A 14,269-nucleotide genomic window follows, 5' to 3' on the forward strand; every position below is an offset into this window, starting at 1 on the left:
TTCATATTAATGTGCAGCTATTGATTTTTGATTGATAAGTGTTGTGAGGTCCTGAATGTTCAGAAAACAGCTCTGACAGCATTTGGATCAACACCACAGGCTGTGTGTCATAGTTAATATGTAACACTCAGAGCACACTTGCACTTTGGTTCCCCAAATAATAGATGCTGCTTTCAGATGTAATCTTGCCCAAGCTGAATGGTACGTATGACAGTTAGTCCATCTTGGAAAAAAAATATTATCATATGACTTACTTTATTGAGTCACAACTGTTATTTAAGAGATGTAACCTGCCTTATCATCGTTTGTAGAGTTGTGTTAGTGATTGTTCAATTATGCTTCCTTGATATCTTTTGTCATGTGTACTTCTCTTCATGATTCAGGTTGTGCAGCAAAACTTTCCCAGACACAAATAATGATGGTAAACAAAATGAAGATGGCATTTGTTTTTATCATAACCTACATGTGCTTCCTCGCTCCTGTCCACCAAGCAAAACGTCCAAGCGCCACCATTTCGGATCTGTCCCTCAAAAATATGGATTTTGCTATGAACCTTTATAAGGAAATATCCAGTTACCACGACAAGAACATCTTCTTCTCACCTCTGAGCATCTCCACCAGTTTTGCTGCCCTCTTAATGGCTTCTGATGGTGCCACACGTGAAGAAATACTCAAGGCATTCAAGCTGGATCAGCTGGAGCGGGCCGACCAGCCCGAACTCATTCCACAGCTGTTCGAGCTCCTTCATGAGAACATCACACAGAATGGATCGCTGAAAGTGGACAAAGCCATGGCCCTCTTCATCCAGCAGCATTTCGACATAGAGCAGGCTTTTGAGGACCGAATCCAGAAGTTTTTTCATGCGGACATCAAAAGCCTAAACTTTACAGACACAAAGCAGAGTATCAGTGTCATCAATGAGTATATAAGGCACATGACTGAGGACAAAGTGACAAACATGATTTCCACTCTTAATGAAATGACCGAACTCATGTTAATCAACACAATTTTCTTCCAGGGTAAGTTCTTTGGTTATTAACATCTGTATATTGACTCCCGGTTGTACCTTAACCTTTGACCTCCAGCCTACACAATAACACAAACATTATTATATCCTCCACAGGAGGTTGGGAGATGCCTTTCAATGCCAATTTCACACGAAATGACTCCTTCTACATTGACAACTATAATATTGTGCAAGTGCAGATGATGTTTAAAGAGGATAAGTTCTACACAATGGAAGATGTTGTTCTTGGTGTCAAAGTCCTGAAACTATCATACAAGCAAGGTATTTCCATGCTTATCGTGCTACCCAACAAAGGTGTCGACTACACTGTCATTGATGATGAGATCACCACTGAAAGGTTCCTCAGCTGGATCAAAAAGCTGGAAAAAACGTTAGTGCATGGAAAAATGTCATTTGTCAAACCAACTTGTTTAGCTTTACTCTCTTATATTCCAATGGTATTGTATAATTGTATGTCCATTGCATTTTATCTTTATTGTGAAGCACTTCTGAAATGGTTGCTGTAAAAATACAACTTAATTTACTGAGTAAAACACTGTGTTCACAGGAAACTGGAGATAAACATGCCCAAATTCAAGATGGAGCAGTCGTATCATCTGCACAATCTTCTACCCCATATGGGTGTTTCCAGTATCTTCAATTATTCAGCCAATTTGACAAGGCTGAGTAAGAACAAAGGCCTCAAACTGTCAGAGGTTGGTATTCAATTTCAAAGTGCTATAATTAACATCCTTGCATTTTCCAGATTGCAGATGATGACTTTTATCTCTTGTGGACAATCACAGGTGCTGCACAAGGCTGTGATTGAGGTGGATGAGAAAGGGACCACCGCAGCAGCTGCTACAACAGCTGGCATTATTGCATATTCCTTACCAAGGACCTTCTACATCAACAAACCATTTTTCTTCTTCATATACCACGAAGACACAAACTGTCTGCTGTTCATGGGCAGGGTGATTGACCCCAGCAAATACTAACAGTCATGACTGTGCGGTTCAAGGGTAGAAGTGTTTGCACATGACGCTGTGTTTATTCAGGTTTCTAAAAACCTGTTTTGATGTATTTTTTAATCTCAAATTTGGTTTGAAACCTATATGTGATCCATATTAATAAAGACTTAACATTACTGTGCCTTTTATTTTTTATTTATTTTTTCATTTTTATTTTTATATTTTTTGCATTTAATGAGTAACAAATTATTCCAGCTTTCAAGTTATACAAAATTAGAACAATATTGGGTACATAAATGAGACAGCCACAGTAATTCAATCATTTTATAATAATAATATATTAAATAAACAAACATATTACTCCAAAGGATCAATACACTGCTGAACTTCTGAAAAAGACCCATAATTATTCATTAACCCGTCAGTGACTTATTTATAATTGCATGCAGATAACTCATGATCATGGTTCTTGTTAATGACATTATTGCTATATATAACTGTAAAAATGAAAGTTTTTTGTTGTTGTTGTTTTTTTTTTACATTTTATTATACTTGCTTTGAGGCATGACTGCAGATTTGATGGCTTATTAGAAAGTGGAGAAACTCGTAACCATATTAGCACGTATAACTACAGAAATGACTGTTTATTACCTTGTATTTTAGACTTGTTTTGATGTATAACTACAGTTTTGATGGCTTGTTAGAAAATGAGAAACTCATGAGCCTTAATTAATGACTTATCGGTTAATACCGCAAGATATTTCTGTGTTTATTAACCATCAACAAATCCCAATGACAATTTATAAGCCGTTTATTAAGGTAACTTATTTGGAAGGAGAAAAATGGTGCAACACATTCTCTCTAAATATTAGTGGAGTTTAAAATTAGATGGCACTGTTCCCGTTGTTCGACAAATAAAGTTTTTCAAAACCACGTGATCAACACTGTCATGGCAGCGTCCTCGTGTCATGCGTGGTTGTCTTTACGTGTAGTCATATTTTGATGTTTCAAGGAGCCAAACAAAGTAAAGGTAAGACATTTTTTTCAGCGTATAGTTATGTAATTGTATCCGAGTTTTATATATATGTATACATGTATATTTTTTTACGAGCAACATTTAACAAGTGTGTGCTTCGGCACGCAGTTTCAAGCTAGCTTAAGCAAACATTGAACTGTTGGATACGTTTTTAACCAGTCAGTGTTGGCGTGACTTGGATCACTTATACTTGTGACGATTTGTAGGAAAATGAAGACTAAGAAGATGAATCCGAAAAACAGGCGTATGTCCTCCGGGCTGCGCAAACCAGACAAACGGAGCATCCATGTGAAAGGTAAATGGAAAGCTATCGAGCTGGATCCCAGTCTCTTCTCCGACGAGGGCATGGAGGGTCTGGTGTGCTTTGAAGAACTGACAAATTACCGTCTGATAGACTCTGAAAAGGCTGCGGCTAAAGCAGCGAAAGAACTGAAAAAGGAAAAGAAAAAGGCGAAGAAGAGGAAAGTCAGTGAGGGAGAGCAGGAGGGTGGAGAGAAGGCAGATGCAGAGAGCAAAGAGGGAGATAAAACAACTGAACCAGCCAAGAAAAAAGCCAAAAAGAAGAAGAAGAAAAATAAGAAACTGGCTGCAAAAGAATCAGTCCAACCAGATTCTGTAGAGGATGCAGGTGTAGGTGAGGAGGGGAGAGGGGAAGATAAAACAGCCGCAGAAGACACCTCAAAAGATTCCTCTGCCATTAGCTCAGAAAATGGTGCTCAATCAAAACTGACGAAAAAGAAGAACAAAAACAAGAAAAAGAAACAGAAGCAGCAGAAAGAAAAGGATACAACCCCAGAGGAACAGCCAGACTCTGAGTCTCCGTCTTCTGAACATCAGGTTCTGGAAAAAGACAAATCCAGTCAAGATAAAGTGACAAAGCAGCCCAAAAAGCAAGCAAAGAATTGGACAAATGCTGCACTTTCTGGTTCTGATGTCAAAAATGCTGATGTTAGTGCATGGAAAGACCTGTTTGTTCCCTCCGCTGTGCTGAAGGCATTGAGCAGTCTTGGATTTGGCTCACCAACCCCTATTCAAGCCCTGACGTTGCCTTCAGCCATCAGAGATCGTATGGATATACTGGGGGCAGCTGAGACAGGTAAGAGCAAATGTATTTTAATTCTTAAGTTATTGTTTTGTCCTGTAACAATCAATCTTCACATTTCCGCAAGTTAAGCTAATGTAAGCGCTGTCATTTCAGGAAGCGGTAAGACGTTAGCTTTTGGTATTCCCATGATCCACACCATCCTGGAGTGGAAGAAAGGCTCAGAAAGACCTGCTGATGACAACAAGGAGCCAGCCACAAAGCTGGAGAGCTTGTATTTACCTGCCATTGATGAGTCCACGAAAGCAGGAGGCGAAGCAGACGTAAGTGTCGAATCTACATCAGAACAGGACGAGGAGGGAAACATGGATGCTGAGGAAGAGGGTGAAAGTGGCGCTGAGCAGGATCAAGGTGACTCAGATGAAGACGCCAGCGAGGATGATCACAGCGCTGAAGAAGATGATGAGGACAAAAGGCTTGGTTGTGTTCAAGTAATTGAAAATGCAGAGTTTGACTTTGACGTCACCGCCGAAGCAGAAGAGACAGCCGCTGCTAGTCAGAATCAGCCTCTGCTTGGACTGGTTCTCACTCCCACCAGGGAGCTGGCTGTACAGGTCAAACACCATATTGACGCTGTCGCAAAATTCACTGGTGAGTTATTAATTCAATTACAGAGCTGTAGTTGCTCACTCAAAATTGTTAATTTATGTATGTATTTAAGTTTTAAAAATTACTGTTGGACAATATATGGTTATCTTATTGTTTTTTTTTTAAATTCTCTCATATCAATATCAACCTCAAAAATTTGGTATCAGACACTCAAACTATCACTTTTGTACAGATATCAAAACAGCCATAGTGGTGGGTGGGATGGCACAAGAAAAACAGAGGAGGATGCTAAAGCGCAGGCCAGAGATCATTATTGCCACTCCAGGACGTCTGTGGGACCTGATCAAGGAGAGACATCCACATCTGCTCAACCTCAGACAACTCAAGTAGGTCACAGCTGTTGTTTGTTACTCAGTCGTTAGGTGTTAACAAAGAGTATCAGAGTATTCTCCTTCTTTGAAGTTTTTTTTCATTTATTTCGGCATAGCATCCATGCTTTATTACAACAATGGCCTGCACTGAAAAATACATAAAATAATGTAAACCCTGGCATGTAGGGACTTAAGTATAATGCCTGCAGAGAAAGTGAATTAAGAAAAGGGATCAAGTTTTGACTGCATACATATAATTGCTGTTTGCAGGAGGGCTGTCAAACATCAAAAGTGTGATGAATATCAATTGTGATACAGGGATGCTGGTTTGTTCCATTTATCTTTTGTGTTATTGGACAGGTGCCTGGTCATTGATGAAGCAGATCGTATGGTAGAAAGAGGTCACTTTGCAGAGCTTGACAGTCTGCTGGAGATGCTGAACACCATTCACTTCAATCCAATGAGGCAAACTTTTGTGTTCTCCGCCACACTGACCATGGCTCGCAGCCTGCCCACCCGCCTCCTGCAGAAGAAGAAGAAGAATCTGGACCAGAGGAGCAAGCTAGAAATTCTCATGGAGAGAGTGGGGATTAAGTCCAAACCCAAAATAGTTGATCTTACCAGGAAGGAGGCAACCGTGGAGACCCTGACTGAGACACAGATCCACTGTCAGAAGGACGATAAGGACTTCTTCCTCTATTACTTCTTGCTCCAGTACCCTGGGCGCACCATGGTGTTTGCCAACAGTATAGACTGTATCAAGAGGCTGAACTCCCTGCTGGTTATCCTAGACCACACTCCGCTGCCTCTACACGCCAACATGCACCAGAAACAACGCCTCAAAAACCTGGAAAGGTTTGCTGAGAGGGAGAGGTGAGTCTTGCAGTCGTGGTCAGAAGGTGTCAGCCTTAGGCTAAAGTTTACATTCATTATGAACCTATGATGAAATAAGAACCCTTATGACTCATTCTGTATGCCTGAAAAGGCCTGGATTATACTTCCTATCAGTAATTGAATTCTTGTCTTTTCATATGCATAACTGCAGAATATGTTCTATAACTTGCAAATTTTCAACTAAAGTAGTTTATAATTTAAACCATTACCCAAACCTTTTTTTGAGGAAGATCTTCATTCAGAGGACAGACTTACAGTTTCATACAAGAGTTTCCATCACTCCTAAAGCTGGATGGTGATGTAACTAGTACAATCTTGTCTGTACATGTGCTCATGCTGCTGGCATTCAGGCCACATTTTCTTTGGGGAAAAAAAAAACGATTACAGTGGGACTTGCCTGTTTAGAGTAAAGTTAAAACATGTGATTACTTTATATTTTTATGAAATTTCACACCTTTATTGTATATAAATAGTTTATAATTTATTTATAGTTTAAAATTATTCACTATTTTGATCTTTTTTTTTTTTCAAGCTAAAATGCCCAAAATTTGCTGGTTTCAGCCTCTCAAATGTAATGACTTAATGATTTTATTTGTCAAACATGATAGTGAATTGGATATCTTTCGATTTTGGACTGTTCGTCAAACAAAACAAGACATTTAAAGACAATACCTTTGATCATGGGACCTGAACGACGTTCATAGGCATTTTTCACTATTTTCTGATATTTTATAGACCAACAATTGATCAAGAAGTTGGTTGCAGCCCTAATGCATAGTAGTTTTTAAGAAATACTCTTCAGTTGACTCCAGGCTGAACTTACTGAACTGACACTTAAATCTGATCATTTCATCCACAGTTGTGTTTTGCTGACAACTGACGTGGCAGCAAGAGGACTAGACATCCCCAATGTTCAGCATGTTATTCACTACCAGGTAAGCTTTTTGACAGTTATCAAAGGCTTCTAGCTAAGACATGAGCATTGTTATATTCTACTGTCAAGCAGAATTTTGGTCACCAAGTTATTTTTTCATTTATGGTCTTCAATTGATCATGAAAATATCATTATTAGTTAATATGGTTGGATTTTTCTGCTCTGTTAACTGCTGTAGTGTATTAGAAGCTGTTGTCGATACTCTACTGCAACATTATCTCTAAAAAGACGTTTCCTGTACCTGATATAATTATCTCCCCAATGCTTTCCTGTAAATGCCAGGTTCCTAGGACATCTGAGACTTATGTCCATCGGAGTGGCAGAACAGCAAGGGCCACCAAACAGGGTCTCAGTTTGCTGCTAATAGGCCCAGATGACATGATGAACTTCAAAAAGATTTACAAGACTCTGGGAAAGGACGAGGAGCTTCCAATGTTTCCCATAGAGATCAAATGCATGGAAGCCATCAAGGTGAGAACCATCACCATTAGGTCCTGTATTTATGTGCTGATTTAAAACGTTTATATTTGAATATTTATGTATGTATCGCTCCACAGGAACGTGTTAACTTAGCCAGGAAGATAGAGAAGATTGAGTTCCACAACAGCAGGGAGAAACAGCACAACTCCTGGTTCAGACAAGCAGCAGAGGCCCTGGAGGTGGACCTGGATGATGAACTTTTAGTTGGTACGACAATCATAACCACACCACAGTCGTAAAACATGTTCAATCTGTTCAGAAATTATCAAACTGCAGATGACTGAATATTACATCTGTGTCCACAGGCAGAGCAAATGATGATGAAGCTGACAGGGAGCAGCAGAAGATGGTGAAAGGGATGAAAAAGCATTTGAAGCATTTGATCTCCCAGCCTGTGTTCAAGAATGTCATAAAGACCAAGTACCCAACTCAAATGGGGAAGCTCTCCCTGCCTCACATGCCTCTCGCAGGGAAGGAAAGCGCCCTTACCAAGGTTTCAATACAGAAGAGACAAAAGTTAAAGAAAGGCGTTCCGCTACAACAGAAGAAGCAGAAGAAAGAAGAGCAGCAGCAGTGATCTGTTTATGGAAATGTGTATTTAAAAAAAAAAAGGCAACTATCACAGGATTTATGTAATTGTTGATTTATGTAATTTTCATATAAATTCATTTTAAAGTATCAAAGCGTCTTTACATACTTATTGCTCAGTGTGCAAAAAATTGTATCTCCAGATGTTTTTTGAGTCACTTTACACTGCAAGATTCTATTTTTTTAAAAAAAAGCTATTTTCATAAGTGTCTTCAAGCCCAGTTGGGATTTTATTCAACTAAAAGTCAATATTCCTGAGTTGAGTTGATTCCTTAGGGATCAGTGGTCAGGGTCGAGGTCGTGGGTAGAGAATGTTATAATGTGAAGTTTGGTAGAGGAGGTGCAGGGAGGGTTCAGCGGCCTCTGGAATGATGTGGTGAGCCAACTCCTGTTCATCGCCCTCCATAGAGACGATGTGGATGCAAACGTCCAGAGCCTGCGTCAGAGCCAGGATGTCCACATGGTCGCACTCCATCGCCATCACCTCCACTTCCTGAATGAAGAGAAGGTAGACGTTATTGCACTTAACCGTTGCATTTCCTTTCCAAAAAAAAAAAAAAAAACATCTACTTGTTTTTCCCACTAGAGGGCAGCAACACCTCGTTACTAACCTGATGACAGTAGACCTGCAGATTGGGCGCCTCCACGAAGTTGCAGAAGAAGTCTGCGTGGTTTTGCAGGTGTGCTGAAGTGAGCAGCCTGAGATACTGCACTACACTGTCAGAGGTCACCTGCTCATTGAAGAGCCTGAACAGTGTTTCCTCCTGCTCATCAGCCTGGCACTGCTCTACAACATTTATGACCTTCAAAGGAAGAGAAAGAATTCAGGAATTTCACGTTGGTTTAACAAACTTTTTTTCCCTCCTAGTGCTGCTAGTCAGGCTTGAATCCTTTGTGTTTAATTGCAAGCACCTTTTACCAGGCAGAGAGACCTAGTCGCAGAACTACCTACATTCAACCAAGAGGTTTTTAATGTTCTTAGATGAGCACCAAAGTCTTAAGATGTCAAGTCCAGTTGGTTTTCATTTACAGTACCTCTACCGGGTGATCATTACCTAAATGGCAGAGGGTCTTAATAGGCCAGACTGTGTGCCATCACAGGGACTTTCCTATTTCAGTTGCTTCCCTCAAGACACGATTCAGTAACATGCACATTTTTTTGTATGCATGTACCTTTCGAAATTGCAGTTGTAAATGTGGACTCTGATGAAATGGTGCATTCAAGTAATAAGACAAGTCACATGTACAATGTTATGTAGTACTACCCAGGATGGAGGGCCTAACTGGAGTGATCGAGGTATCTGTTATGATCTCAGGCTACTTTGTCATTGCTGTTACCTCCACAAAGTTTACATTTTTATCCGCCACTGGGTTTTGCTTTGTTGCTTGACATTAATTAACATTAATGCTTCTATCTGAGCAGAAAATTTCGTTTATTTTTAATACAGAAAAAAAGTGCTTTTATTCACTATTATTAGAATTTGTGCCTGAAATACGTAACTGTTAAATTCGACAGACTGTGTGATTGGTGAAGGAAATACATTATTTACTGTGTTCAGGTGGTGCCTGAAGGAACTCTCATCAAATCCCGCAGAGGTCAAGTCTTTGCTGGTTTGAATAATTTGGTCCTTGAATCTGAAAATGAAACCAGTTAGTCAAGTGATCTTATACCCCTCGATAATGCAGTGTTTGACACACTCCCTTGAATTTTAAATGACTTCAGTTAGGGCGTATGGCTGATGATGATAACTGACCTCTGCAGAGCCCTGGCACTGTGTAGGACTGACTCCAAGTGTGCGAAGCAGAAGGCTCTGTAGAAGCAGTTTCCATCCCCGCGCACTTTTCTCACGGAGGAAAACTGGCTGCTTAAATCCTAACAAAGGACAATACGTCTGGTTATTTTGCGGCACGGGCATGTTAAAGTTAATTGGAGTGGCTACGACCACCTGCAGTACACCACCCACCCCCAGCTGAATAGCCTACATTATATTTGGCATCCGGCGTTTCCTCCGGGAACACCGCAGAAATGTCCTCCCTGCATGAGACAAGGCTGCCAGCCTCCATCTGTCGAGAAACAAACGTCATTATCTGCGAGTCCAAACGGTTTTAAGGGTCGGGTGACTGTACGTCATTCCGTCGTATGTCAGCAACATGGAAATACTATACGAAAACGCAATAAAAATTTGGCAAGACACCGAAACGTCAAAGCTATGTGTCAATACATTGTTGCAATTTTGTTTCCATTTTCCGTATACCGGATGTTTGCCAGTACCACGTGCTATGTTAAAGGGACAGTACCATATTTTCTTTTCCCTAGGATGGCGAAGACATGACCCGGCCTATTCTGTCTCTGATTGGCTTACACTGATATTCTTACCCTAATCCTAACCAATCCAACCAACGAAGTGAACGAGTACTAGCCAACCAGAGGCAGAGTAGGGCGGGTCATGTCTTCACCATCCTAGGAAAAAAATTGACGGACAGTACAGGGTTTGTTTATACTCAAGACATGATGTACATTAGTAGAAAAAAAAACATACGAAGTTTCAAAATTGTAACATGGAATATCGAAAAACATTAAAATTAGCTTAACAAATATAAACCAGTGTAACCTGTGTTAGCTCAAAACTTGGTATAAGATTCTTATTATCGATGCATAAGCAGAATTTGAATGCATTTACAATGCACCATATTTTGTTTGTTGGTCATATGTTTCATGGAGAAATATTGTAGAGTAGAACTACAAATTAGCGTAAAATGGAAATGCTCCAGTAAAGTACCTTTAAATTGTACTTTGGTACAATTGTTGGGTAAATTTAGCCCTCCTCAAGGTCAGGCTGGGGTCAGACAGTCCATAGTCCAGACAGTCCTTCCTGATTAATGAAGAGACAGCTAAAAAGAAAAGATAAAGAAAGCTACTGTGGCAGAGGATACACACACCTTCATTGAAATGTTGGCTCACAATCTGACAACCCAGATTATTGTTAAATCCTTAGGAACGCAGATTACTGCCAAAACAAACTTCTTAAAAGCATGGCTTGACATGTCAACATAATTGACTATCTCTGTCTGCACCAGAAGTATGTGAGAAAACCGGTATAACAATCTGTGACAACACAGCTGAAGGGCTGGATTGTAGCTGATTGGCTTCACTGCTAATGATTGATGTGCTGTGTACAAGCACAAACTTTGTGGTAGATGCAGAAAATGGATGAAGATGAAGATGGATGAATGAAATGGATGCAATATTTTGCCATGCACAATATGTAGCACTTACAGTAGAAAAGCCTGAGTCTCTCTGCAATTGCATGTTGCTGTATTCACTGTATTCAGTAAGTAAAATGCAGAATATCACAAATAATACATTTTATGTAAATCACAAATCTTTTTCTCATAGCTATTTGTATAATCTAAATATGTGAGATTAGCATACATACCATTGTTTTGATGAGAATTAGTTGGTCTCACAGCATCATTTAATTGTGATTTTATTTTTATTTTAAAATTCAACAAGTTACATTTCATTAATAAACATTTCCAAAGTTCTGATACTCCAATAAACCTGATTACCTCGTGTAAAACAGTTTTTCTCATTTCATAATCTACTGAGTGCACAGTTTAGTGCATAGTATTATTAGCACAATGAAACTGTCAAACAGTCAAACCAATCATGTATTGGTTTGACAAAAAAAATCTTAATACAAAGTCTATTTCCTATAACTTCTACCAGAGCTTCATCAGTGGATGTCATTTGCCAAATTGACACAAAGTTGTCTTGTTCTCCATTTTAATAGTAAATGAACCTTCTGTCAAGATTTTTTTTCAAACTACTGTTCCAAAGTCAAGAATGAACTTTCATGCTTTATAATCTTAAATTACTACAAGCCATTATACATCATAACATTTCTACATCAACTAAATGTCTCACTCTTCCTGCTGACTTTACTTGGACTTTTGATTTGTGTTTTGCTGCCGATGCTTTTCATTGATGTCCTCTCTCTTTTGTCTGTCAGAGCGGTTCTACTTGTCACTGCAGACCCAGACTCCATCAGTCTCCTGGCTCTCTTCTCTGTATCTGCCTTGTCTAGAATGTACTCCTGAAATCATACACTTGATTAGTCAAGAGTTATGTAAAGTGATATAAATAACAGTATATGAATACTAATAGATCTTAAGATATTACCTTCACCATGTCCATCATCATCAATACGTTCATGTTTTCCAGAGGTCCATATGCTGGCAGATAACACTGCTCTGCAAGGTTGTTGATGGCCATGAGTAAGCTGCCCTCTTCTTCAACCTGAGAGATAATGACATGTATGACATTATTTCTGTCCAAAATACTCCAGTTTATAAATTAGCTAACAGTGAAGTCACAACCTTCTGTCTGGACTGGCCTTGCTCCATCAGCAGGTTAACCTCTGCCTGCTTGTTTTTCTCTTTGAGGCTCTCTAACTCACTCTGGAGTTCAGAAAGTTCCTTGTTGGCCATCTGCAACAGATGTAAAAACTCCAGATTGTTCATTCAAGCACTGTTAATTTAGGGACAAGGTGTGCTACACATCTGTATGTAAGAGTCTGACCAGTTTTTTTATGCTGTGATCCTGCTTCATGGTCTGCAGCTGTCGCTGGCCCTGATCCACCTCCTCCTCCAGATGCCACAAACGCTGCAGCAGCTCCTGGTGGGTGATGGACAGCGTCTCATGGCGCCGAATGATGGGCATAACCAGAGATTCAGATCCATTCTCAAGGTAATCTAAAAAAAAGGGATTGCACAGTTTGGTCCCTCTTACAGCCAGTGTGTAATTAAGTCAGTAGAACAAAAAAGTCAGTTTTGGACTTACTGCTGGGAAGATAATCAAGTGTTTTCATCAAGTAATCTTCATAGATTTTGTATTTTGCCATCCTCTCCTTTAAAACTTGCTGTCTGCAAGAATTGAGATGTGGAATTGAGATGAAAAGTGACTTACTGAGCAACGTCCTCACTCAAGGCCTACAGGCTTAGACTTCTCACCTGGCTCTAAGTTGTTTCAGCTGTGTCGTCAGCTCCTCGATCTCTCTCTGCTTCAAAATGTTCTGCTCCTGTGCAGCCTCATACTTCTTCAGCGCTTGACGTCGCTTCGCTTCATTTTCAGCCACAAACTTTTCAAATTTCATCGCCCTCTCTTTAGTCTGGGTTAAAAAACAAACAAACCCCAAGGGCATCTGTATTAGGACAATGTTATTTGCATGTCAGCTAAATTCTTAAACTCAGCTTGTGTAAAACTCACCTGCTGTTGTTTCATCTCCAGTTCAGATCTTCTCTGAGTTAGCGCCTGCACACAGCTCTTAAATTCTTGCCTTTTGAGTGTGAGCTGTTTGTCCACCTCTTCCAACTCAGCCTGTTTCTTCAGAACCAGGGTCTTTTGCAAAGTGTTCACTCCTGTGTCAAGGACTCTGCTAGAAGTCTGCATGTAAAAAAAAAAAACAAAAACATTCACATTGCATAAACAATGAAACTCTTCCCACTACTAAAACAACTTAAAGGGGCACTTCACCGATTTTACACGCAACAGTCAGTTTACTCATTGTGAAGAATACTATTGAGAGTATTTAGTATTCAAATGTTTGACAGAAAATCTGCAAATTGGGTCATGGAGTTTAAAAGATGAGGGTATTAACAGACAGGTAAGGTCTATTGGAAGATACTACTGAGTTGCATTATGGGAATTGCAGGATCCAGACTAAAAGTGAAACTATCTTTAAAATTTGTTTCTTGCAAGTTCACCAACATTAGAAAGTGCAATACGGTACTAAATTGCTGGAACACCCCCTTAAAGTGATTGTGGGCAAGAAAATTCAATTTGCAGCAATATTTCTCATGAATGCACAAGTTGATAACAAATATTTTTTTTCCCCTTATTTTTAATCACATGCTTCTAATCATTATTCAGTCTTACCTCTGTTACAACTGGTATGAGATTGACATTTTCCTCCTCTCTATGCCTGTGCAGAAAATGGATTGTCAGTCTTAAAATCGCCCAGTCAAAACATGTGTAAATGGGTTTTAAAGAGAAATGAAGTTGACATATTTGACACCGCAATGACGCCTAAAAGCACAGGCCTACCTGGTGTCTTCCGGCTGTGTTACAAAAATGTTTCTCCTTCTGTTTTCCACCCTGAGCTTTAGACGGGGGTCGCTGGTGTCTAAGAAAGGAAGGGGAGAAGTCGTCATGTTTGTTTGTTTGTTGTTGTTTTTTTGCAGATGTATCGTCCAGGAATCCCGATGAGTAAACAAATAAAGTCCTGCAGTTATTCCACGTTCGGACGATCAAGGATCTTTCCGGATGTTTTCCTGGA

General features: G+C 39.8%; 4 protein-coding genes across 5 annotated transcripts; 2 read left to right on the top strand and 2 right to left on the bottom strand.

Annotated features, from left to right (window-relative positions):
- The first annotated feature begins 61 nt into the window (after positions 1 to 61).
- Positions 62 to 2,153, top strand: serpina10b (serpin peptidase inhibitor, clade A (alpha-1 antiproteinase, antitrypsin), member 10b). The gene is made up of 5 exons (XM_044376068.1): positions 62 to 201; positions 384 to 1,019; positions 1,124 to 1,397; positions 1,575 to 1,722; positions 1,813 to 2,153. Exons 1-5 carry the CDS (start codon positions 165 to 167, stop codon positions 2,002 to 2,004), a joined length of 1,287 nt encoding a protein of 428 aa, XP_044232003.1. The 5' UTR covers positions 62 to 164; the 3' UTR covers positions 2,005 to 2,153.
- A 737-nt stretch (positions 2,154 to 2,890) lies between these two features.
- Positions 2,891 to 8,021, top strand: ddx24 (DEAD (Asp-Glu-Ala-Asp) box helicase 24). Its single transcript, XM_044376065.1, has 9 exons — positions 2,891 to 3,007; positions 3,220 to 4,109; positions 4,212 to 4,706; positions 4,897 to 5,050; positions 5,396 to 5,908; positions 6,789 to 6,864; positions 7,146 to 7,334; positions 7,421 to 7,550; positions 7,649 to 8,021. Exons 2-9 carry the CDS (start codon positions 3,224 to 3,226, stop codon positions 7,918 to 7,920), a joined length of 2,715 nt encoding a protein of 904 aa, XP_044232000.1. The 5' UTR covers positions 2,891 to 3,007; positions 3,220 to 3,223; the 3' UTR covers positions 7,921 to 8,021.
- Positions 8,022 to 8,142: 121 nt separating this feature from the next.
- Positions 8,143 to 10,222, bottom strand: LOC122999009 (ubiquitin thioesterase OTUB2-like). The gene is made up of 5 exons (XM_044376074.1): positions 9,915 to 10,222; positions 9,686 to 9,804; positions 9,482 to 9,566; positions 8,543 to 8,734; positions 8,143 to 8,424 (listed from the first exon to the last, which is right to left on the bottom strand). Exons 1-5 carry the CDS (start codon positions 10,014 to 10,016, stop codon positions 8,218 to 8,220), a joined length of 705 nt encoding a protein of 234 aa, XP_044232009.1. The 5' UTR covers positions 10,017 to 10,222; the 3' UTR covers positions 8,143 to 8,217.
- Positions 10,223 to 10,714: 492 nt separating this feature from the next.
- si:ch1073-416d2.4 (coiled-coil domain-containing protein 42 homolog) lies at positions 10,715 to 14,182 on the bottom strand. 2 transcript variants are annotated; one of them, XM_044376070.1, is made up of 11 exons: positions 14,038 to 14,182; positions 13,870 to 13,915; positions 13,201 to 13,377; positions 12,945 to 13,102; positions 12,775 to 12,857; positions 12,514 to 12,686; positions 12,312 to 12,422; positions 12,115 to 12,231; positions 11,369 to 12,028; positions 11,209 to 11,254; positions 10,715 to 10,823 (listed from the first exon to the last, which is right to left on the bottom strand). In XM_044376070.1, exons 1-9 carry the CDS (start codon positions 14,142 to 14,144, stop codon positions 11,843 to 11,845), a joined length of 1,158 nt encoding a protein of 385 aa, XP_044232005.1. In that variant the 5' UTR covers positions 14,145 to 14,182; the 3' UTR covers positions 10,715 to 10,823; positions 11,209 to 11,254; positions 11,369 to 11,842. The 2 variants fall into 2 exon arrangements, with proteins under 2 accessions (XP_044232005.1, XP_044232004.1); XM_044376069.1 differs by lacking the exon at positions 11,209 to 11,254.
- Positions 14,183 to 14,269: the final 87 nt, after the last annotated feature.

The sequence above is a fragment of the Thunnus albacares genome, chromosome 15 (assembly GCF_914725855.1).
Source record: "Thunnus albacares chromosome 15, fThuAlb1.1, whole genome shotgun sequence".
NCBI classification, from domain to species: Eukaryota; Metazoa; Chordata; class Actinopteri; order Scombriformes; family Scombridae; genus Thunnus; species Thunnus albacares.

Bases quoted from the DNA above. Each gene is read 5' to 3' on its own strand.
- si:ch1073-416d2.4 (XM_044376069.1), bottom strand. From the start codon at position 14,144: ATGACGACTTCTCCCCTTCCTTTCTTAGACACCAGCGACCCCCGTCTA. The intron at 13,378-13,869 runs GTAAGACTGAAT...TTTTACATGCAG, and splicing joins TCATACCAGTTGTAACAGAG to ACTTCTAGCAGAGTCCTTGA. The intron at 13,103-13,200 runs GTGAGTTTTACA...TTTTTAACCCAG, and splicing joins TGGAGATGAAACAACAGCAG to ACTAAAGAGAGGGCGATGAA.
- LOC122999009 (XM_044376074.1), bottom strand. From the start codon at position 10,016: ATGACGTTTGTTTCTCGACAGATGGAGGCTGGCAGCCTTGTCTCATGC. The intron at 9,567-9,685 runs GTCAGTTATCAT...TTTCATTTTCAG, and splicing joins AGTGCCAGGGCTCTGCAGAG to ATTCAAGGACCAAATTATTC. The intron at 8,735-9,481 runs GTAAATAATGTA...CTTCCTTTGAAG, and splicing joins TCAGGCACCACCTGAACACA to GTCATAAATGTTGTAGAGCA.
- ddx24 (XM_044376065.1), top strand. From the start codon at position 3,224: ATGAAGACTAAGAAGATGAATCCGAAAAACAGGCGTATGTCCTCCGGG. The intron at 4,110-4,211 runs GTAAGAGCAAAT...CTGTCATTTCAG, and splicing joins ACTGGGGGCAGCTGAGACAG to GAAGCGGTAAGACGTTAGCT. The intron at 7,335-7,420 runs GTGAGAACCATC...ATCGCTCCACAG, and splicing joins AATGCATGGAAGCCATCAAG to GAACGTGTTAACTTAGCCAG.
- serpina10b (XM_044376068.1), top strand. From the start codon at position 165: ATGCTGCTTTCAGATGTAATCTTGCCCAAGCTGAATG. The intron at 202-383 runs GTACGTATGACA...TTCATGATTCAG, and splicing joins AATCTTGCCCAAGCTGAATG to GTTGTGCAGCAAAACTTTCC. The intron at 1,020-1,123 runs GTAAGTTCTTTG...TATCCTCCACAG, and splicing joins CAACACAATTTTCTTCCAGG to GAGGTTGGGAGATGCCTTTC.